This window comes from Schistocerca gregaria, chromosome 3 (assembly GCF_023897955.1).
Source record: "Schistocerca gregaria isolate iqSchGreg1 chromosome 3, iqSchGreg1.2, whole genome shotgun sequence".
NCBI classification, from domain to species: Eukaryota; Metazoa; Arthropoda; class Insecta; order Orthoptera; family Acrididae; genus Schistocerca; species Schistocerca gregaria.
The window spans coordinates 407,291,984-407,316,018 of record NC_064922.1 but is presented as its reverse complement, the minus strand read 5'-3'; the positions used below and the strand labels follow the sequence as shown (position 1 = coordinate 407,316,018).

The following is a 24,035-nucleotide window of genomic DNA, read 5'->3' as shown; positions in this document are numbered from 1 at the left end:
CGGGGGGTCTCATCCGAGATGTGGAGGAGGCCCTACCGGCGGCGATAGAGAGCACTGGGTGCACCAGACTGCAAATTGTTGCTCATGTCGGCACCAATGACTCCTGCCGTCTGGGTTCAGAGGTCATCCTCAGTTCGTACAGGCTGTTGGCGGAGTTGGTGAAGGCGGAAAGCCTCGCTCGCAGGGTGGATCAGAGCTAACTATTTGTAGTATCGTTCCGAGAACCGATCGCGGTCCTCTGGTTTGGAGCCGAGTGGGGTGCAAATTTCTCGACCTCCGTTATAGGGTAGAGAAATGTAGGGTCCCCCTAAATAGGTCAGGCGTGCACTACACGCCGGAAGCGGCTACGAGGGTAGCGGAGTGCGTGTGGAGTGCAAATGGGGTTCTTTTAGGTTAGAGAATTCCCTCCCTAGGCCCGACAAGACGCCTCCTAGGACGCGGCAAGGCAGGAGTAGGCAAAATGCAACAGGGAATAACAATATTAATGTGCTAATAGTAAACTGCAGGAGCGTCTATAGAAAGGTCCCGGAACTGCTCTCATTAATAAACAGTCACAGCGCCCATATAGTACTAGGGACAGAAATTTGGCTGAAACCACATGTAAACAGTAATGAAATCCTAAACTCAGATTGGGATGTATACCGCAGAGACAGGCTGGACAGTGAAGGGGGGGGGGGGGGTTGTTTATAGCGATAAGAAGTGCAATAGTATCGAAGGAAATTGACGGAGATTCGAATTGTGAAATGATTTGGGTGAAGGTCACGGTTAAAGCAGGCTCAGACATGGTAATTGGATGTCTCCATAGGCCCCAAGGCTCAGCAGCTGTTGTGGCTCAGCACCTGAAGAACAATTTGGAAAATATTTCGAGTAGATTTCCCCAACATGTTATAGTTCTGGGTGGAGATTTTAATTTGCTGGATATAGACTGGGAGACTCAAACGTTCATGAGTTCATGAGTGGCAGGGACAATGGTTCCAGTGAAATATTTTTAAGTGCTTTATCTGAAAACTACCTTGAGCAGTTAAACACAGAACCGACTCGTGCCGATAACATATTAGACCTTCTGGTGACAAACAGACCCGAACTATTTGAATCAGTTAATGCAGAACAGGGAATCAGCGATTATAAAGCGGTTACTGCATCGATGATTTCAGCCGTAAATAGAAATATTAAAAAATGTAAGAAGATTTTTCTGTTTAGCAAAAGTGACAAAAAGCAGATTACAGAGTACCTGACGGCTCAACACAAAAGTTTTGTCTGAAGTACAGACAGTGTTGAGCATCAGTGGACAAAGTTCAAAACCATGGTACAATATGCGTTAGATGAGTATGTGCCAAGCAAGATCGTAAGAGATGGGAAAGAGCCACCGTGGTACAACAACCGAGTTAGAAAACTGCTGCGGAAGCAAAGGGAACTTCACAGCAAACATAAACATAGCCAAAGCCTTGCAGACAAACAAAAATTACGCGAAGCGAAATGTAGTGTGATGAGGGCTATGCGAGACGCGTTCAATGAATTCGAAATTAAAGTTCTATGTACTGACTTGGCAGAAAATCCTCAGAAATTTTGGTCCTATGTCAAAGCGGTAGGTGGATCAAAACAAAATGTCCAGACACTCCGTGACCAAAATGGTACTGAAACAGAGGATGACAGACTAAAGGCCGAAATACTAAATGTCTTCTTCCAAAGCTGTTTCACAGAGGAAGACTGCACTGTGCTTCCTTCTCTAAATTGTCGCACAGTTGGCAAAATGGTAGATATCGAAATAGACGACAGAGGGATAGAGAAACAATTAAAATCGCTCAAAAGAGGAAAGGCCGCTGGTCCTGATGGGATACCAGTTCCATTTTACACAGAGTACGCGAAGGAACTTGCCCCCCTTCTTGCAGCGGTGTACCGTAGGTCTCTAGAAGAGCGAAGCGTTCCAAAGGATTGGAAAAGGGCACAGGTCATCCCCGTTTTCAAGAAGGGACGTCGAAAAGATGTGCAGAACTATAGACCTATATCTCTAACGTCGATCAGTTGTAGAATTTAGGAACACGTATTATGTTCGAGTATAATGTCTTTTCTGGAGACTAGAAATATACTCTGTAGGAATCAGCATGGGTTTTGAAAAAGACGGTCGTGTGAAACCCAGCTCGCGCTATTCGTTCACGAGACTCAGAGGGCCTTAGACACGGTTCCACAGGTAGATGCCGTGATTCTTGACTTCCGCAAGGCGTTTGACACAGTTCCCCACAGTCGTTTAATGAACAAAGTAAGAGCATACGGACTATCAGATCAATTGTGTGTTTGGATTGAGGAGTTCCTAGATAACAGAACTCAGCATGTCATTCTCAATGGAGAGAAGTCTTCCGAAGTAAGAGCGATTTCAGTTGTGCCGCAGGGGAGTGTCATAGGACCGTTGCTATTCACAATATACATAAATGACCTGGTGGATGACATCGGAAGTTCACTGAGGCTTTTTGCAGATGATGCTGTGGTGTATCGAAAGGTTGCAACAATGGAAAATTGTACTGAAATGCAGAAGGATCTGCAGCGAATTGACGCTTGGTGCACGGAATGGCAATTGAATCTCAATGTAGACAATAATAAGGTCATGCGATACATAGAAAGATAGGTCCCTTATCATTTAGCTACAAAATAGCAGGTGAGCAACTGGAAGCAGTTAATTCCATAAATTATCTGGGAGTACGCGTTAGGAGTGATTTAAAATGGAATGATCATATAAAGTTGATCGTCGGTAAAGCAGATGCCAGATTAAGATTCATTGGAAGAATCCTAAGGAAATGCAATCCGACAACAAAGGAAGTAGGTTACAGTACGCTTGTTCACCCACTGCTTGAATACTGCTCAGCAGTGTGGGATCCGCACCAGATAGGGTTGATAGAAGAGATAGAGAAGATCCAACGGAGAGCAGCGCGCTTCGTTACAGGATCATTTAGTAATCGCGAAAGCGTTACGGAGATGATAGATAAATTCCAGTGTAAGACTCTGCAGGAGAGACGCTCAGTATCTCGGTACGGGCTTTTGTTAAAGTTTCGAGAACATACCTTCACCGAAGAGTCAAGCAGTATATTGCTCCCTCCTACGTATATCTCGCGGAGAGACCATGAGGATAAAATCCGAGAGATCAGAGCCCAAACAGAAGCATACCGACAATCCTTCTTTCCACGTACAATACGAGACTGGAATAGAAGGGAGAACCGATAGAGGTACTCAGGGTAACCTCCGGCACACACCGTCAGGTGGCTTGCGGAGTATGGATGTAGATGTAGATTTAGATCAACGTCAGTAGTATAGCTACAGGGATCTGTATTTTTTGGTGCTTGCATCCGTACCGTCCTATGCTTGGTACCGTACCCATGACGTCACAGGCGTGGTTTGCTGACATGAAGCACCAGAAGAGAAGCGAAATTCCTTTTTCAACAACAATCTTTCCATGCCTCTCTCTCTATTCGTCACTCACTCCCTCTCTCTCTCTCTCTCTCTCTCTCTCTCTCTCTCTCTCTCTCTCTCTCTCTCTCTGTCTCTCTCATACATACACACACACACACACACACACACACACACACACACACACACACACACACGCAAGCGTTTGTTATGTTTACAAATTGCGATTATTGTCGATCATCATCAAGGAAATTGTTCTTTTCATGATGTACTCAGTGCCTAACGACGCTTTTTAACATCGCCTAAGTTTATGTTTTAATGTTTTCCAAGATAGTACAGTATAAATAACCTTCTTGTGTTCGATGATCAGAATCAATCAAAACTTATTACATTAATAAATAATTTCGCTGTAAATAATGATGGGTACAGTATGAGTGTCCATAGAAACGAATGAGTTTTCCAGATCACAAGAGAGGCGACACACAAAAAACTGTGAACACAGATAAACTGCGGATCAATTTTCTTTCCTACTGTAATTTGCACGACATTTGTAAAAACTTAGAAGAAGGAAAATTATATTTCCTGAAAGTAGAGGAACAAGCAGGATTTAGATGTAGCCATTACACAGTAGACGGCAGAAATGCCATTTATTTCCTGACAGGGGGGGGGGGGGGGGGGGGGCGACGGTTATTTGTAGTACGAGCTGTGATATTAATTTTAACCGTTGCTTGTTACAAACTGCAGATTACAGTAAGACGTCGAAATAACATTGTGAATTGTGACTCTTGACATAAGCGTTGTGTGCATGTTACTGACAAAGCTTATACATTTTTGATAAATAATGAGGACATTTTGCACTCTGAAATACCATAAGTAATACCAGTATTATCAACATCTTTACGTAGTTTTGATAAATGATACAGATATTTTAAATGTATAAACGATATTATGACATTTTTGTCTGCGCAGGTGTGTCTGAGTTGCTCAAGAGGTTTATGTATTTTTGAGAAATGATACAGCTATTTCAGGGGTGGAAATACATTAAGTTTGACAGGTACTGTCTGTAACTTTATATACTATTTATGCTGAGTGCAAAAACACACACCGTATATATGTGTGTTTGTGTGTGTGTGTGTGTGTGTGTGTGTGTGTGTGTGTGTGTGTGTGAAAGAGAGAGACAGAGAGAGAGAGAGAGAGAGAGAGAGAGAGAGAGAGAGAAAGAGAGAAACAGACAGACAGACAGACAGGTGCGGTGCGATGGCGTGGGGAAGGGGAGGGAGGAGTAGGGGAGGGACAGCTTGTGGTCTAAAGAGGTGAAAATGAATGATGTGGCATAATTTTTTCTGTCAAAACTGTTAAGTTGCTGCCAAAAAAGCATTTCACAAATCGTAGCACTAGGCAACCAGTTCACGTAATCTCTTTTACACGCACCAAAGAGTGTGCCGGAAGTATTGTAGTCGTACCATTAACGTCTTGGCTGTAAAGGAGTCTTACTTAAGAATCTGTCAAATTTTACTGTGTATCTGACTACAATTGAACACAAGTTTTCCTACTCAGTCTCGAGATGCGATTAATCGCCTGTGCTTTTCGCACACCTAACTGTTTCCTGGACTTCACAAAACCAAATTTTCCTTTTATGAAGTTGGAGATAAGATTTAACGAATGTCGTGAAAAGCACCGGAGGAAAGGTTTCTACTGAAACTCACATTGTGCCACGAAAGTCTACAGACAAAACATTTATTAATGTTATCAGTTATGTTCGTTACTTAGCGTGAAACGCAAGTAAGATATTTTCTGTAGTACCTAGCAAAACTTTAACTTTGAAAACCATTATTATTGCCACTAGTTTCGATGTTATCAATTATCGTTAGCCACTGCATTTTGAAGACCATTACTTTCTTGATGGTGATTGACACAATTCTAACTTGTGGCCATAATAGATGTTTCCATAGCAGCTTATGGTGATTACTACGATCTTCGGTAAACATCGATCAGCAGTGTAACACCAACGAAAATAACTGACACACTTCTAATAACAGGCAATAACATACATAGGAGCGTTACTTCTTAAATGTTCATGTGTATCTGGACGACTCTCTGAATATCTTACATACAGGGTGTTACAAAAAGGAACGGCCGAACTTCCAGGAAACATTCCTCACACACAAAGAAAGAAAATATGTTATGTGGACATGTGTACGGAAACGCTTCCTTTCCATGTTAGAGCTCATTTTATCACTTCTCTTCAAATCACATTAATCATGGAATGGAAACACACAGCAACAGAACGTACCAGCGTGACTTCAAACACTTTGTTACAGGAAATGTTCAAAAAGTCCTCCGTTAGCGAGGATACATGCATCCACCCTCCGTCGCATGGAATCCCTGATGCGCTGATGCAGCCCTGGAGAATGGCGTATTGTATCACAGCCGTCCACAATACGAGCACGAAGAGTCTCTACATTTGGTACCGGGGTTGCGTAGACAAGAGCTTTCAAATGCCCCCATAAATGAAAGTCAAGAGGGTTGAGGTCAGGAGAGCGTGGAGGCCATGGAATTGGTTCGCCTCTACCGAATCTGGTGTTGAGAAGCGTACAAACACTTCGACTGAAATGTGCAGGAGCTCCATCGTGCATGAACCGCATGTTGTCTAACACTTGTAAAGGCACATGTTCTAGCAGCACAGGTAGAGTATCCCGTATGAAATCATGATAACGAGCTCCATTGAGTGTAGGTGGTACGTAGGAGACGAAACTAAAATGAGCTCTAATATGTAAATTAAGCGTTTCCGGACACGTGTCCACATAACGTCTTTTCTTTATTTGTGTGTGAGGAATGTTTCCTGAAAGTTTGGCCGTACCTTTTTGTAACACCCTGCATACGACGTCTTAACTGTTGTTCGGTGCCTTCTCATATCTTTCGATGTCTCTTGATTAATACTGCAAAAAAAAAAAAAAATCTGTTTCTTAGATTCCCAAACATCCTTTTCTCCATCTTTTTTTCCTCTACTCCAGCACCAATACTGCTATTTCTCTGTGCTGTGGATTCATGCTATCATCCTGTCAACTAGTAAAATGATTACTTGGGCGTTTTCGCTAAACTAGTTTGTGTAGTACGTAAACCATTTCGTACTTTAATTGTAGAGGTAACGTCTTATATTTCACTGCAGCACAATGCTTTCAATTCCTGCTTCACTCCGTTGCTATATTTATATTATTCTTTATTTTTCTCTGCTACAGACACAGATATGTCGGCGGAGTCGAATGGGACCGTCACTTTTGCCCAAGTGACTAAAGATGCGGATCCCATTACTGAAGCTGTGACCTTGAAAACAGCCTACACTTACAGTGCACAGTCAGCAGTAACCAGCCTGAAGCCAGAGATGGGCGCGGCATACAATATTTCTGACACGGAGCTTGGCGTATTAGTGTGTCAGAACTTTCATTTAATAAATATCTCGGTTTCCTTTATAGCAAGGCGGACTCTAGGACTCTACTGTAAAGTTATGAATCTTACAGGTAAGTACATTCCAGATGCTAGCTGTGTTACCTGCAAAATTTTGAGAAATAAAAGGTTCTTTTTAAATATGTTGGGTTTAGCGTCTGCGTAAGTTCACATTAAGGGTTTCAACCTGTTAAGCAGCGTCATGCTAGAAAATTACTGCTGTCAGATGAATGAGAGTAACATTTCAATCACTCGTGGTGTTACCTTTCTGTGGATCTCCTCTGGAACTGTGTCAGAAACTTCTGCAATAAGTGACAGTACATGACAGTACAGGAAGCGACACGACAAGAGGATGTGTTGTGTTAAATATTCATTTGGCATGGAAGAGTAAATTTAAAAAATCTAACACGATTAGAATATTCGTTACTTATGGTGCTACCTTCAAAATCAAGTACATTACTTCTTCCTTTCTGTTTAATTAATCAGTTTTCTTTCATTACACTGAGAGTGTCTGGAGTGCAGCCTGAAATGAATGCGTGCAAGCGAGTAGGTTTCGGAAGTTCGAGCCACAGAATACGTGACGCTGTTAATTTTCAACACCTGATTGTAAGTCATACAAACTGGTATTATCAAGTGAAATACATTTGTACACGCGACGGTTTTAGCTAATTCCCTTATTATATATTTTACATATGCAATTTCTGCCAGTTTCAGGGTCATAATTATTTAACTTATTATTGAACAATACGAAAAAAACTACGGGGTTAACACACTTTCTTCAACATGTAAACGTCACTAAAGAATACGAAAAATAGGTTATCACATGCTCGAAACGCCTACCATAATTGGCCATGATGTGGCGCAGACCAATATCGAAACTCTGCTTGACCCGCTGAACCGTCGGAACATATAGATGACCTCCTCAATGGCTGTTTTAGGTCCTTCAGTCGTTTTGAGGCTATTTCTGTACACCTTGTCAGTAATATAGCCAAACAACAAGGAGTTGAAAGTGTTCGGACCCGGAGAATATAGCAGCCAATCCGGGAAAATCCCAGTGTCATCTGAGTACCCCAGACAAAAAATTTGGTCCCCAAAGTCCTTCTCCAGGACATCAAACAGTCTCCTGCTTCGATGGGCTCCAGTTCCGTCTTGAATGAACCACATTTTGTCGCAATAAGGGTACTTTGGGTAATGGGAATGAAATCATCTTCCAAAACCTCCACGTAACGTTCGGTAGTCACCGCGCCATCAAAGAATAACGCACCGATTCCTCCGTGAAAGGATATTGTACACCACACAGTCTCCTGTTGAGGTCGAAGAAAGTTGCCGACAACGAAATACGAATTGTCACTCCACCAAATGCGTCAATATTGACGAACCCATTCAAATGAAAGTGTGCAGCGTCGCAAAACCAAACCACACATGCTCATACTATTTCCCATCAAGCGCCCCCCCCCCCCTCCCCCGCTCAGCCGACGGTGCTGCGGTGCAGTCTGAACGACCTCATGCAAACCGTTCAGAAGTCATGACGATTCCATTTATATAGTTTAGTAATTGTCACCTTGCAATAAAAGAGCGACTACCGTGCTTTCTATTTGTAAGCTCGTGGCAGTTAATAATGTTCATACAGCACGTATCATTTTTCCAGACGCGCTTCTGAAAACCTAACCGCCACAGTCGCCCTTTGTTTATAATGTCATGGTAGAATATCTTGGCGTGTGTGTGTGTAAAGCTGCAGAGGACCTACATGATGGTTACAACTTACTGAAAATCCATACATGTGACGTTAACATGACGATCCCTTTGTAGTCAGGTAATGAATATGACGATGCTCACATGTGCTACCATATGCATGTAATTTCGAAAGGACTAATGCTTTTATGTTATCTATTAACAGTAAATTTATACGAACATTTATGGTGCAAATTGTGGTGTTTTAATAACATATCAATTGCGAAACTTCTATGACATTTTCGTAGTCACTTGAAAATGTCTACAGTTCGAAAATATCAATAGTTTATACAGAAGGAATGAAAATAAGTTTCAAGACATACATAGACTTCTACATAGCTGTCACTGCCAGTAATAAAATCTTCTAATATAGAGCAGTGAGGATATTTTTAAGTACATTAAGGTTCAAATGGTTCAAATGGCTCTCAGCACTATGGTACTCAACATCTGAGTTCATCAGTCTCCTCGACTTACAACTACCTAAACCTAACTAACCTAAGGACATCACACACATCCATGCCCGAGGCAAGATTCGAACCTGCGACCATAGGAGCAGCGTGGTTCCGGACTGAAGCGCCTAGAATCTCTCGGCCACTGCGACCGGCTACTTCAAGGCTCTGCAACACATATTGCGATAGTGCATACCACAGCAGTTTGTTTCTTTTAAGGAGCAATATGTATCGTTAGTAAGGGCTATCACGATGTTGCGTTGGTCAATGTAGGATGTAGAAAGGTAAGTACCAAAAAATTCTATATAATACAATACAGATGGACATAGAAAGGAGGAGATAAAAAAACGTTCAGGAATAAACGGATATACAGTAGTACAAGTCAATCACGAATGAATCAATATTATTTTCAGGAAAGCTAAGGCTAAGTGGACGTAGGGAAAGGTGATTAAAAAATGCGCTCTTATCAGAAGGATAAAAAGGAGTCAAAGGAGCAGCTGACCTAGAAAAAACGTTTGGCAACGGTTCAAAATTCTTGAATATTTAAAATTATTAAACGTAACTTACAAGCTTAAAGGAAAAGTAGACGAAATTGAATACGTATGAAGTCCTAGTGGGATAAGTACGATTGGAAAAGAGATGTATTCAGATCACGATGCAGGCATAAAGTCTTTCCTCTCTTATGTCCAATCTGTATGTTACAGATGCAAATAAGGAAAGGAATCAAAGGCAAATGATTTGTAGGTTAGAAGGGGGAATTCAAATTAAGGGTGAAAACTATGAGTGGCAATTTCACTATTATATTCCTAGATCCAGTTTTTTTTCGCCAGTTGAATGTTTATAAGTGAGAACAATGAAAGCCAGCACACATGTTTCATCCATATCATCATTTATAGTGTAATATGTTTTTCATAGTGATCAAATTAAGTACATTAGTAAGTGACTCTGTGTCCTAGGTACAGTGGTAGGTACAGAAAAGCCTCGAGGAGTGGGCGATAAAAATATCTTGAACTGCCTTTACTTTTCCTGTAATAAAAAGTAATCAAGTCACACTCAAAGTTTCAGAAAGTTTCATTTAATCTGATTATACACACATACAAGACAATGCTATCTTACACCATAAAAGAGTTCCAATTGTGGTTCTCTTCCTTAAGTGATTAATTCTATGCGCCTATTCATCATAGCAAATTGGTCAATTAGCTCGCCAATAGGACAAACAATGTCAGGGTGAGTGTTCAACAGAGCTAAGCCATTAAGTCGATCTTCCTTCACTGCCGACCTCTGCCATGTCTTTGTACGTCGCAGTGTTGAAAAAGATCTTTCTATTCTAGCAGTAGATGCAGGTATAAAAGCAAAAATCTTACTCAGTTTGTGCTAAGTGCAATAGTCACATCTAGAACAGACAGACAACGCTTGCATAACAGAATGTCGATCATAAAGAGCGTTTATGCTCGTTTGCTTGTATTGAAGAATATCTCCCATTAGTCTCTTTTTAATCACAAAGAGTGATTCTTCTTCAAAGAACGGTAGTTATGTTACGCACTGGTTCAATTTATGTGCCAGATCATTACCGTTATGTTTCAGTAGTTGTGATGGCAAAAGTATGTTGAATCTCAAATGATAATGATACATTTGAAAGTACACCCACTTGATAACTCGATTCGGTCGAGTCGAGTAACGAAATATATAAATGAATAGCGTGCTGTCTGACTGGCGGGGACGGCAGTGGGTGGCAATGCGATTGGTCCCTGCAAGGGGAAAGAGGGGAAGGGGGGGGGGGAGATGCGCCGCGCACCACCCATATGTATTCGCCACAGCCTAGGTAGAACCGTTTTCATTCCGTCCTGTATGGTCACTTCACTTTACTGAATGTTCTTCCAACATAACATTAAAAATATGGTAATGCATGTTCTTCGAGACAAATGCCCAGAAATTTGAACCTGGATTTGTTGTTAGATACAGGAACGAGTACGGCCGCCGCCACGGAAGTGATGTCTGCACGCAAGCTCACCGCAACAGCGGCCGCTGGCACGTCTGAAGGACCTTCCGGCACAAGTCGTGTCCCTGATACTGAGCAAGCTGCGACGAGCTTGACGCAACAAAAGGAACCCTCTTCACACATCTCGTCCTCGACCAAACTCAAAGAAGTGTGCAGACACCTGAATCAAGTAAAGAATAAAATGTTTGGACCATTTTTACCGGCGCTCTGCAAGCACGTCGATGAACCAGGTAGAAACGTTGCTCTACGAGTGTAATGTTAATATTAACAGAGATGCATACTTGTTATTGAATTATAACGATGGAACTTTAGTTTTTAGCATCATTGTTTCCCTTGTAGGATTATGGTTGCTACGCTATTATTAATCGATTATTATATCTTATTTGTAGTTCACTGTTGCTACTGAGTTTACACATTGTACTTTTGTCATTTGGAGATTGTGAATGGTGTCGTAGTGGCCCCTTATCAGTTAGAGGACCCGCACAGTAAACATGCAAGGTAGGCTGCCGACCTCCCTTCAGTAGCTCATATCAAAGCATCGCCAGTAAATGTAAACATCAACCGACCTTCGGCATAAACAGGGTAGTACTTTATGAAAGCCTTGTGACACACATCCACCAATTGGAACTAATGTGGCCAAGTGTAGCGCGCAGCCAAATCGGTGTTATAAGCAAGCCAGCAAAGTCAGTTCAGCAATGTGTACCTATAGCTAGGACACCTCTGGCCAATACTGGTACCTACGCTAGCACCAGCCCACTGGAAACTCGCCGTAGTCTTTTGTAGAAATTTGTATCTTCTTGGGTGTGACACCACTTTGGAATTGTGTGGCGCAATATTTTGCTTGCTATTATTTCTTTTCATTTTCTTGTAACTTTTATATCGTTTTCGCTATAAGAATTATTATGTTTCTTGTTGTTCTTGAGTTTGGAAATTAGTGCACACCAAGAAGGGGTTTTAGTTAAATAAAATGTCTTCAAACTTGATCGTTAGTTCTTTCCTGCCGACGGTAAGACACTAGAAACGGAGTTGTGGACCTAGAAAAGAAGCGCCAAGTAGAAAAATCGGAACATTGTCGGCATATCGTTTGTTTCAGTTCAACAGAGGAGCTACAGCAGCGGTGGCAGACAGAAACATTAGCACCGATAATACCAGCCCGCAGAGCATGGCAAGAAAATAATTTTCTCGTTTTAAGGAGTATCTTTCTGACCTTAGTGACTCTATAGGGTCAGGATCATCTTATTGTTTTAATGAATATCACTGAAACTCATAAATCCCCAATGTTCTTAGGAGACATAATAGGTTATCGAAATAGTCTAAGAAAAAGTTTAACTAGTTGACAGGATGTGAGCATGGGTCAGCAGCAACCGAGGAACAGCTGCCTTGTCGCTGGAATCAGCTCTTGAGAGGAAAAGATGGTCGAGGCCCACTATGAATCTGAGAAATAAACCCTTTTTTTATCTTCAGTATTTATGAAGAGACGTGAAAAGATATGTGGTGACGCAGGACAGCAATTAAGACATGTAAGATCTTCAGACTGTCATCCAGTTACAGAAGAAATCTCAAGAGCTAAGATCCAATGAGGGTATGATATTGACTGACATTAGAAGCCTGTTAATTATTTAAGGTAGTTGTTATTGATATTTATGGAATATCTTAGTAATCTCTTATCAGCTGCTGTGAAAACGTCTATAACGATGTGACTGTTTTCAAAATAAGGTGACCGAGCGAGGTGGCGCAGTGGTTAGACACTGGACTCGCATTCGGGAGGACGACGGTTCAATCCCGCGTCCGGCCATTCTGATTTAGGTTTTCCGTGATTTCCCTAAATCACTCCAGGCAAATGCCGGGATGGTTCCTCTTAAAGGGCACGGCCGACTTCCTTCCCTATTCTTCCCTAATCCGATGAGACCGATGACCACGCTGTCTGGTCTCCTTCCCCAAGTAACCAACCAACCAAGATAAAGTGGGTAATGATGATTTGCGACATAGAAAGTAATAGAATTAATAATGCTTTTCAAAGTTCATGATTAAAAGATATTACTGTAAGTAATAATCAAAACTGACAACATTAATAAACAATTTCGCTGTAAATGATGGTCGTTCAACGAGAATTTTTCATGCAAACAAACGAATTTCAGATTTCTCAAAGTTAAAATTTTGGACTTATCGTTCCATTTGATAAGAGAGATGACACAGAAGTAACTGAGGACTCAGAAAAGCTTCGTTCTACATCGTTTCCTCCTGTAGTTTGTACGCCATGCATTACAATTATCTCCAAATTCGTACAAAGCAATTAGATTTCACGATGTCAAGAGTTCATGAAACATTCAGCTGTGGCCATAACTCAAATGTTTCATTGCAATCCGTGACTGAAAATGAAACATTGTTTTGAATGGGAATCAGATCTACGGAAAATTTAGGCAGATTCTCTAGTAAGAGCCTTTTATAGCGAAGATGCTGGTAGAAGAATTTCAGTACATTCGGAACACTCATGGGTGAGTATTATCCTAATGTTTGGTACTTAGCACTGTACTCACGACATCACATGAAAAGGCTGCATCGGGCGGAGAGCCATGCGTTTTGGGAGATGCTTAGTCAGCAGCTATCTGACACAGTTAAGTCAAAAAACGTTCTCCCATTTCGGTTAATTTCATCGCTGTTTCTCACAACCTCTCACTCTGTCTCCCTCTCTTTCCTCCCTCCCTCTTACAGGTGCATTAACACAGAATCAGAAATTAATAAAGCTGTTGACGGTTAGCGGATCTTACAGTCTTCCCAATTCTGAAATGTCAGTATTATGTATCAAACATATTAATCTTTGTCAGCAACACTCACAAGCACAACAATGTTATTTCCATAGTTATCTAAACTGTATTATTTGTGAAAATTAGGTAAGGGTATTTTCAATAGATACACAATATTTATGTCAAGAGTTACAATGTTAACTCCACATCTAAGCTACCTGTATTATTCATCAAAATTGCATTAGGATATTTACAATACTGGAGTAATGTACAAAATTTGCTCGTCTAATATGATGTCTTATTTTTCAAGAGTACGTGAGCTACATCAACAGCACACGCACAATGTTAGGTGTCACATTATTATTTTCACGTCTAAAGATTAACCTAAACTTTGCAGCAAGCGATGTTGGATCTTTGAAATATGGTAGAGGGCATATTGGTTTCCCCAACGTAAATATTTCCACATCGAAATCGCTTTAATTATTCTGCTATAGCTGAACAAAACACGTGATCCAAAATAATATGCTAAGGAAACAAATCTTCGTTTAAGCGAAAGAGGACCTTTCAGCTACTTCTGCATTGCTTGATTAGCATGTTATTTTGTTGCATATGTTTTGTATTGTAATAGAACAACAATAAAGGCAATTTAGACGCGTAAATAACATTGTGGACCTTAAGTTCGGACACTACCATCATATTTCAAGCATCAACTCTACGTTAGTCTGTGACTTGTACGATAATTGCAATCATCCACAGGCTGACGCCCATTATCAGGTTATATGCGTCACAATGTCAGATTCTGACCGGAATACTAATTGACTTGAGTTCTGAATGCGTGTTTATTTACTTATTTAATTAGTTTTCACAACAGAGGTGACAAGAAAAACTATGATCACAAAAAACTGCAGATCTGATCCTTTGCTACCCCATCATTTGCACGACATTGTTAAAAATTATCTTCAACTTATCAGAAGGAAAATTATAATTTATGAAAGTAGACGTAGCCATTGCACAGTTCATGGCAGAGATGTCCTTTGTAGATGGTGGTGGTGGTGGTGGGGGGGGGGTTAGTTCTTGATTTCGTGTACCAGTTGTTATGCTAACTTCATCCATTGCCTGTTTCCGAGTGCAGATTACAGTTAGAAGTGGAAATTACATTGTGACTCTTAAAATGACCGTTGTGTGCATGTTGCTGTAAAGCTTATACATTTTTTATAAATAATGAAGTCATTTTGGTCGTGGAAATACCGTACGTTACACCAGTATTATCAAAAACTTTACGTAGTTTTGGTAAACGACACAGATATTTTAAATGTACAAATGATAAGATATTTTTTTCTGCGCAGGTATGTGTCTGAGTTGCTCAAGAGGTTTATGTATTTTTGAAAAATTATACAGCTTTTTAGGGGTAGAAATACATTAAGTTCAACAATTGTTGTCTATATCTTTACATACTATATGGTGTTCAAAAAGTATCTCCGCAGTGCCGTATGATTGTTAGCCGTGCGTGCCGTATAATTGTTGGCCTCCCTGGGTTACTTACCTTCAATAGGACTCTGCCAACATTCCACTGTTTCGTTTATCCTAGCCAGAGTCAGTAGTACCAATGGGGTGTGTCGTTACGTGTTGTCGTGAACGTTTAAGTTTAGTTCCTTTGTTCAGTTGTTTCGTTTGTGTCACTGGTATAATGATGAACGTGGGCTTTTAGTCGAACAAGTGTTCAAAGCTAGCGGTAAATACACAGTTTCAGTTCTTCAAACATTTAATTTACTTTTCCCGGAGAGAACACTCCCAAATCGCGATACTTTGTGATATTTGTTTAACAAATTTCGAAGTACGGGTTCAGTGACAGATGCAGTGAGAAGTGTTCGTCCTAGGGTTTTTCTAAGGATGAACTACTCGATATTTCCGATAAAATATCCATGATTTCTAACAAGTCAGTAAGAGAAGTCGCCCACACAGCTGTAAGGAAAAAAATTAGAACATTTCCCATATAAAGTGACACTGGTGCAAGAACTGAAAAATACTGAAAATGGCTAGAGTCTGCATTATTGTCAATGGTTCAAAAATTTCTTTCAACAAAATAGGAAGGAATATTCCCATTGAAACCTTTTTTAACTGCTGAGGCGTGGTTTCATTTATCCTGGTACATGGACTCGCAGAATTCTCGTACCTGGAGTACTGCAAATCCATTGTGTATTAATGAGGAACGACTTCATTCCGGGAAAATAGCATTTTGTACTGCAATTTCTAGACATGGGATTGTGGGTCCCATATTTTTCAACGAAACAATAAACGCTCAAAGATACTGCAGTGATATTCTGTACCCATTCATAGGAGAACATGTTTTAAGTGAAGTACTGAACGGCTAGTTTGAACATGATTGTTGCAACCGCGTAAACAGCTCGCGTTTAAATGTCACTACTAGCTGATTTCTTTGGTGATAGCATAAGTTCACAGGCAGTTTGGCCTCCACGATCGTCTGACGTAACACTGCCTGACTTTTTCTTCTGCGGTGCAGCGTAAGCAACTGTCTATAAAAAATCGTCCAAAATCCATCGATGAATTGAAAATTGCAATCTCCACGTTCACTAACTGTGTTACAGAAGAAATGTTACACCTTGTGTTTGGAAACATGGTTAGTCGAATTGAATTGTGTATTCAACAACAGGGGGGGGGGGGGGGGGACTTTCCACATTTACCGTGAAAATTTTAAAGTAAAAATGAATATTCAATAAATTAATAACTTGTATTTTACTGAGTTTCATTTCGGTATATTGACTGAGGAGTAAGGCACTCGCGGTTAACAATCATACAGCACTGCGGAGAGACTTTTTGAACACCACATATTTATGCTAAGTACAAACACATACCGTGTGTTTGTGAGTATGTTTGTTGTGTGTGTGTGTGTGTGTATGTGTGTGTGTGTGTGTTTGTGTGTGTGTGTGTATGTGCGTATGTGAAAGAGAGAGAGAGAGAGAGGGAGGGAGAGAGAGAGAGAGACAGAGAGAGAGAGAGAGGTGGGGGGAGGGGTAGGAGAGGGGACAGGTTGTGAGGAAAGGATGTTTAAATTACTGCTGGGTAGGAATTTTTCCTGGCAAAACTATTAGGTTGCTACCACGAAAGCATCTGGCAAATCGTAACACTAGGCAACCAGTTCACACGTTGTCGTGGGTACTGTACTGAGCACAGTGCATCTCCTCTACACGCACCGAAGAGTGTGTCAGAAGTATTGTACTCGTACACGTACTATTAACGTCTTGCCTCTACAGGGGTCCTACTTAAGAATCTGTCAACTTTGACTGAGTATCTGACTCCAGTTCAAAATAGGTTTTCATCCTCAGTCGCGGGATGCGATTAATCACCTGAACTATTCTCACATCTAACTCTACCCTTGACTTCACGCAACCCAATTTTCCTTCTATGAAGTTGGCGATAATTTTAAGAAATATCGTGGGAATTACCGGAGAAAAGATGCAGAAGTGCAACTGTCCAGAATTCACCGTTGTTTTGGAGTGATCACTCTTGTCAAACGGAATAATTATTCCAAAGTTCCAGATTCGGGAATTCGAGAATACATTGGTTTGTACTGAAACTCGCATTGTGCTACGAAAAACTACAGCAAAAACACTTATGAAAGTTTTCAGTTATGTTTGTTACTTAGCGTGAAACGCAAGTAAGATATTTTCTGTAAAATCTAGCAAAACCTTAAGTTTGAAAACCATTATGATTGCCACTAGTTTCGATGTTATCAATTATCGTTAGCCACTGCATCTTGAAGACTATTACTTTCTTGATGATAATTGACACAGTCGTAACTTGTGGCCATAATAGATGTTTCTATAGCAGCTTATCGTGATTACTACAATCTTCGGTAAACATCGATAAGCAGTGTAACACCAACGAAGATAATTGACACGCTCCTAATAACAGGCGATAACTTATTCACATATGAGCGTTACTTCTTAAATTTTTGTGTGTATCTGGGCGACTGTCTGAATATCTTACAAAAATGACGTCTTAACTGCCGTTCGGTGCCTTCTCGTATCTTTCGATATCTCTTGATTAATGCTGCAAAAATATATTTGTTTCTTAGATTCCGAAAACTCCGTTTCTCCATCTTTTTTCCTCAAGAGCTACTTCCAGCACCAATACTGCTCATCCTAGAACTAGCAAAAGTGTTCCTTGGGCGTTTTTTCTAACCTAGTATGCCTAGTACGTAAACCATTTCGTACTTTAATTGTAAAGGTAACATTTTATATTTCATTGCAGCACAATGCTTTCAACTTCTGCTTCACTCCGTTGCTATACTTAAATTCCTTATTTTTCTCTGCTACAGACACAGATATGTCGGCGGAATCGAATAGGACCGTTACTACTGCCCAAGTGACTAAAGATGCGGATCCCATAACTGAAGCTGTGACCTTGAAGACAGCCTACACTTATAGTGCACAGTCAGCAGTAACAAGCTTGAAGCCAGAGACGGGCGCGGCATACAATATTTCTAACACGGAGCTTGGCGTATTAGTGTGTCAGAACTTTCGTTTAATAGATAATTCCTTGTCCTTTATAGCAAGACGGGCACTATTACTCTACTGTAAAAATATGAAACTTACAGGTAAGTACTTTCCTCGTTATACACACATGCTGACTGTATTAACACGAACATCTGCTAGTATGAGTTTCTTAGAAGTAGATACCTTAGGGGTTGCGAAGCAACTCAAATCTCTTGATACGGGCAAGTCTTCAGATCCAGATTGTATACCGATTAGGTTCCTTTCAGATTACGCTGATACTATAGCTCCCTACTTAGCACTCATATACAACCGCTCGCTCACCGATAGATCTGTACCTACAGATTGGAAAATTGCGCAGGTCGCACCAGTGTTCAAGAAGGGTAGTAGGAGTAATCCATTTAACTACAGACCTATATCATTGACGTCGGTTTGCAGTAGGGTTTTGGAGCATATACTGTATTCAAACATTATGAATCACCTCGAAGGGAACGATCTATTGACACGTAATCAGCATGGCTTCAGAAAACATCGCTCTTGTGCAACGCAGCTAGCTCTTTCTTCGCACGAAGTAATGGCCGCTGTCGACAGGGGTTCTCAAGTTGATTCCGTATTTCTAGATTTCCGGAAAGCTTTTGACACAGTTCCTCATAAGCGACTTCTAATCAAGCTGCGGAGCTATGGGGTATCGTCTCAGTTGTGCGACTGGATTCGTGATTTCCTGTCAGGAAGGTCGCAGTTCGTAGTAATAGACGGCAAATCATCGGGTAAAACCGAAGTGATATCAGGGAAGCGTCCTGGGACGTCTACTCTTCCTGATCTATATAAATGACCTGGGTGACAATCTGAGCAGTTCTCTTAGACTGTTCGCAGATGATGCTGTAATTTACCGTCTTGTAAGGTAATGCGAAGACCAGTATCAGTTGCAAAGCGATTTAGAAAAGATTGCTGTATGGTGTGTCAGGTGGCAGTTGACGCTAAATAACGAAAAGTGTGAGATGATCCACATGAGTTCCAAAAGAAATCCGTTGGAATTCGGTTACTCGATAAATAGTACAATTCTCAAGGCTGTCAATTCAACTAAGTACCTGGGTGTTAAAATTACGAACAACTTCAGTTGGAAGGACCACATAGATAATATTGTCGGGAAGGCGAGCCAAAGGTTGCGTTTCATTGGCAGGACACATAGAAGATGCAACAAGTCCACTAAAGAGACAGCTTACACTACACTCGTTCGTCCTCAGTTAGAATATTGCTGCGCGGTGTGGGATCCTTACCAGGTGGGATTGACGGAGGACATCGAAAGGGTGCAAAAAAGGGCAGCTCGTTTTGTATTATCACGTTATAGGGGAGAGAGTGTGGCAGGTATGATACACGAGTTGGGATGGAAGTCATTACAGAATAGACGTTTTTCGTCGCGGCGAGACCTTTTTACGAAATTTCAGTCACCAACTTTCTCTTCCGAATGCGAAAATATTTTGTTGAGCCAACCTACATAGGTAGGAATGATCATCAAAATAAAATAAGAGAAATCAGAGCTCTAACAGAAAGGTTTAGGTGTTCGTTTTTCCCGCTCGCTGTTCGGGAGTGGAAAAGTAGAGAGATAGTATGATTGTGGTTCGATGAACCCTCTGCCAAGCACTTAAATGTGAATTGCTGAGTAGTCATGTAGATGTAGATGTAGATGTATTGATGGCAAAATTATGTAAATTTTTTTTGGTTCTCCACTGTCACCATGTTCGAAACGTCTTTATTATTAAAACAGTGACAGTACATGACAGTACAGGAGGCTACACGACAGCGGACTTTCTTGTGTTAAATATTCATTTGGAATGTATTGATCAATAAAAAACAACGTAACAAAATTCTAATATTTGTTACTTATAGTGCTACCTTGAAAACCAGGCACATTAATTATTTCTTTTGGTTTCATTGTTCAGTTTTCTTCCACAATACTGAATAATGTTGACAAAATACTGGATGCCGTTAATTGTCAGCACCTGGTGCTGAGTCATACAAACCGGTGGTATCAACTGAAATACAGGTGTAAACGCAAGGCAGTAGCAGGTGAAATACAGGTGTACACGCTACGGCTTTAAATGTTCCCGCTATGTATATATTTTACAGCTGCAGTTTCTGCCATTTAAAGGGAGACAATGATTGAGGTGTATGTAAACAGTGCGAAAAAGGAAAACGCAAATAGTGATAAACTACGGTGTGTACAAACTTTCTTCAACATGCAAACGACACTATTATTTTCTGATTTTGGTTATGACATGAACGATATGCATCCCATAATTGGACATGATGTAGCGCAGACGAATAGCGGGACTCTGCACGACCCGCTGAAATGTCGCATAATGGACTCTGTCGATGACCTCCTGAATGGGTATTTTCAACCAAGCAATGGTTTTGAGGTTATTGCTGTACACACTGTATTTAATATAGCCCCACAACAAAGAGTTGTATGTGTTCAGATACGGAGAATTTTGCAGCCAATCGGGGCCCATGCCAGTGTCTCAGGGTACCCCACGGCCAGAATGCGTTCCGCAAAGTGCTCCTCCAGGACATCAAACAATCCCGTTCAAAATCAATACGTACCGTTCTGTAGTTACCGTGCCATTAACATGGCACTCATTATTCTGTGATTGCACATAGCGCACCGAACTCATTAAGGGTGAAGAGCCTTCTCGTTCGCGAAATGCGTATTCTGTCTTCCAAATGCGCCAATTTCGCTTATTGACGAACCCATCCAAATGAAAATGGGCTGCATCGCTAAACCAAGCCACACATGCTTATACTATTTCCCACAACACACTCCCCCCCCCCCCCCCTCGCAGCCTACCGTGCAGTCTGAACATCGTAACGCAAACCGTTCAGAAGTTATGAAAATTTTAATTTGTATAGTTCTGTGTTACTCAGCACTAAAAGAACAACGATCGTGTTTTCTATTTGTAAACTCGTGGCCGTTAGTAATGTTCATATTGCACATGTCTCTTTGCCGGTAGCGCTACTGAAAACCTAACCGCCACAGTCGTCTTTTATTTATAAAGTCATAGAAGAATAATCATGGTGTGTGTGTGTGAAAAACTGTAGAGCACCTACATGGTGGTTACAACTTACTGAAATTCCATACATGCGACGTTAACATGACGATCGCTTTGTAGTCAGGTAATGAATACGTTGATGCTCACGTGTGCTACCATATGCATGAAATTTCGAAAGCACTAAAACTTTAATGTTATCTATTAACAGTAAATTTATACGATAATTTATGGTGCAAATTGCGATGTTAGAATAATATATCAATTGTGAAATTTGCATGTCATTTGCCAATACCAATAGTTCATACTCAAGGAATGAGAATAAGTGTCAAGACACACATTCTACATTCTACGTTCTACATAGCTGTCGCTGCCAGTAATAAAATCTTGGAGTATTGAGCAATGAGGATATTTTTAAGTACTTTAAGGCTCTGAAACACATATTGCGATAGTGCATACCACAGCAGTTTGTTTTTTAAGAAGCAGTATGTATCGGTAATAACGGCAATCACAATGTTGCATAGGCAAATCTAGGATGCAGAAAGGTAAGTACTAAAAATTCTCGGTACAACAAGATATAATAAAGGTGCACGTGAAGACGAGAAGACAAAAAAATTTCAGGAAAAGACGGATATAGTGTAACCCAAGTCTTTTACGAATGAATCACTATTATTTTCAAGAAAACTGAGGCTTAGCGGACGTAGGAAAAACGTGATATAAAAATGCACGCTTGTCAGAAGGATAAAACGAACTATTGAGATTGAAGACATGAACTTGAAGAGTGTAACGGGAATTTGGCTGTTATGGTTCATAACGGAAGCAACAACAAACAAAAATCATGATAATGTCAAGGAAGCAGGTGACCTAGAAAAAGTTTGGCAACGGTTCAAGATGCTCCAAAAATTTAATAATACAACGTTAGTTGTTAGATTGAAGGAAAAGCAGACGCTATACAAGTGGAAAAGAGATTATGAAAAGGACACGATGCAGGGATAAAATCGTTCCTCTGTTACGTTCAATCTGTATCTTACAGATGCAAATAAGGAAAGGAATCAAAGGTAAATGATTCGTAGGTTCGAAGGGAGAATTCAAAATAAGGGTGAAATCTATGAGTGGAAATTTCGCTATTATATTCCTATATTCTTTTTTTGTTGTTTTTTTTTCCTTAGTTGAACGTCTTCAAGCAAGAATAAAAGCCATCACACATACTCCATCCACATCAATATTTATAGTGAAGGGTTTTTCTCATAATGACCAAATTATGTACGTCAATAAGTGACATTGTGTCCTAGGTACAGTGGTCGATACGGAAAGGGCTCTAGGTGGGGGCGATGAAAATATCTTCGGCTAACTTTACTTTTACTGCAGTAAAAAGTAGTCAAGTCACACTCAAAGTTTAAGAAGGTTTTATTTAAACTGATTATACACATACACAAGACAATGCCATCTTACACTATAAAGGAGTTGCAATTGTGGTTCTCTTTCTTAAATGATTAATTCTGTGCGTCTATTCTTCATGTAAAATATGTCAATTACCTCGCCAATAGGACAATCAATGTCAGGCTGAGTGTTCATCACAGCTAAGCGAATTAAGTCAATCTACTTTCATTGTCGATCACAGCCATGTCTTTGTACGTCGCACTGATGAAAAACCTCTCCTCTTTCTATTGTAGCAATAAATACACGTAGACAAGCAAATATTTTGTTCAGTTAGTGCAAACTGGGTTAGTCAGATCTAAAACAGACAAACAACACTTGCATAACAGAATCTCGATCATTAAGAGCGTTTATGCTCGTTTGCTTGTATTGAAGAATCTCTCCCATTAGTCTCTTTTAACCACCCACAGCGATTGTTCTTCAAAAAACGGTAATTAAGTTAAGCATTGGCTCAGTTTATGTGCCTGACCATTACCGTTATCTTCCAGTAGTTCTGATGGCAAAAGTATGTTGAATCTTAAATGATAATACTACGTAGGAAAGTACAAATACTCTATTCGGCCGAGTAAATAAATAAATGAATAGTGTGCGGTCTGACTGGCGGGGACGGCCGTGGGTGACTATGCTACCGGCCGCTGCAAGAGCGGTAGAGAGGGGAGGGGGGGAGACCCCGCGCACCACCCATATGTATCTACTACTTCCTAGGTAGGACCGTTTCCATTCCGTCCTGTATGTTCACTTCACTTTACTGCATGTTCTTCCAACATAACATTAAAAATATGGTAATGCATGTTCTTCGAGACAAATGCCCAGAAATTTGAACATGGATTTGTTGTTAGATACAGGAACGAGTACGGCCGCCGCCACGGATGTGATGTCTACACGCAAGCTCACCACAACAGCGGCCGCTGGAACGTCTGAAGGACCTTCCGACACAAGTCGTGTCCCTGATGCTGAGCAAGCTGCGACGAGCTTGACACAACAAGAGGAACCCTCTTCACACATCTCGTCCTTGACTAAACTCAGAGAAGTGTGCAGACATCTGAATCAAGTAAAGAATAAAATGTTTGGACCATTTTTACCGGCGCTTTGCAAGCACGTCGATGAACCAGGTACAAACGTTGCTCTACGAGTGTAATGTTAATATTAACAGAGATGTATACCTGTTATTGAATTATTAGGATGGAACTTTAGTTTTTAGCGTCATTGTTTCGCTTGTTGGATTATGGTTGCTACGCTATTATTAATCGATTTTTATATCTTATTTGTAGTTCACT

The 24,035-nt window shown here is 40.6% G+C and overlaps 1 protein-coding gene across 11 annotated transcripts in view; it reads left to right on the top strand.

Moving 5' to 3' along the window:
- LOC126354210 (uncharacterized) overlaps nucleotides 1–24,035 on the top strand; it is a 119,951-nt gene that overhangs the window by 49,471 nt on the left and 46,445 nt on the right. For 6 of the 11 annotated variants that reach the window (XM_050003673.1, XM_050003674.1, XM_050003668.1 and 3 more), the window contains 4 exons: nucleotides 6,636–6,914; nucleotides 10,977–11,249; nucleotides 18,103–18,381; nucleotides 23,598–23,870. In XM_050003673.1, the coding sequence (XP_049859630.1) occupies nucleotides 6,636–6,914; nucleotides 10,977–11,249; nucleotides 18,103–18,381; nucleotides 23,598–23,870 (1,104 nt within the window). The remainder of the gene's footprint in view (nucleotides 1–6,635; nucleotides 6,915–10,976; nucleotides 11,250–18,102; nucleotides 18,382–23,597; nucleotides 23,871–24,035) is intronic. The other 5 variants (XM_050003671.1, XM_050003675.1, XM_050003679.1 and 2 more) reach the window with 5 other exon arrangements.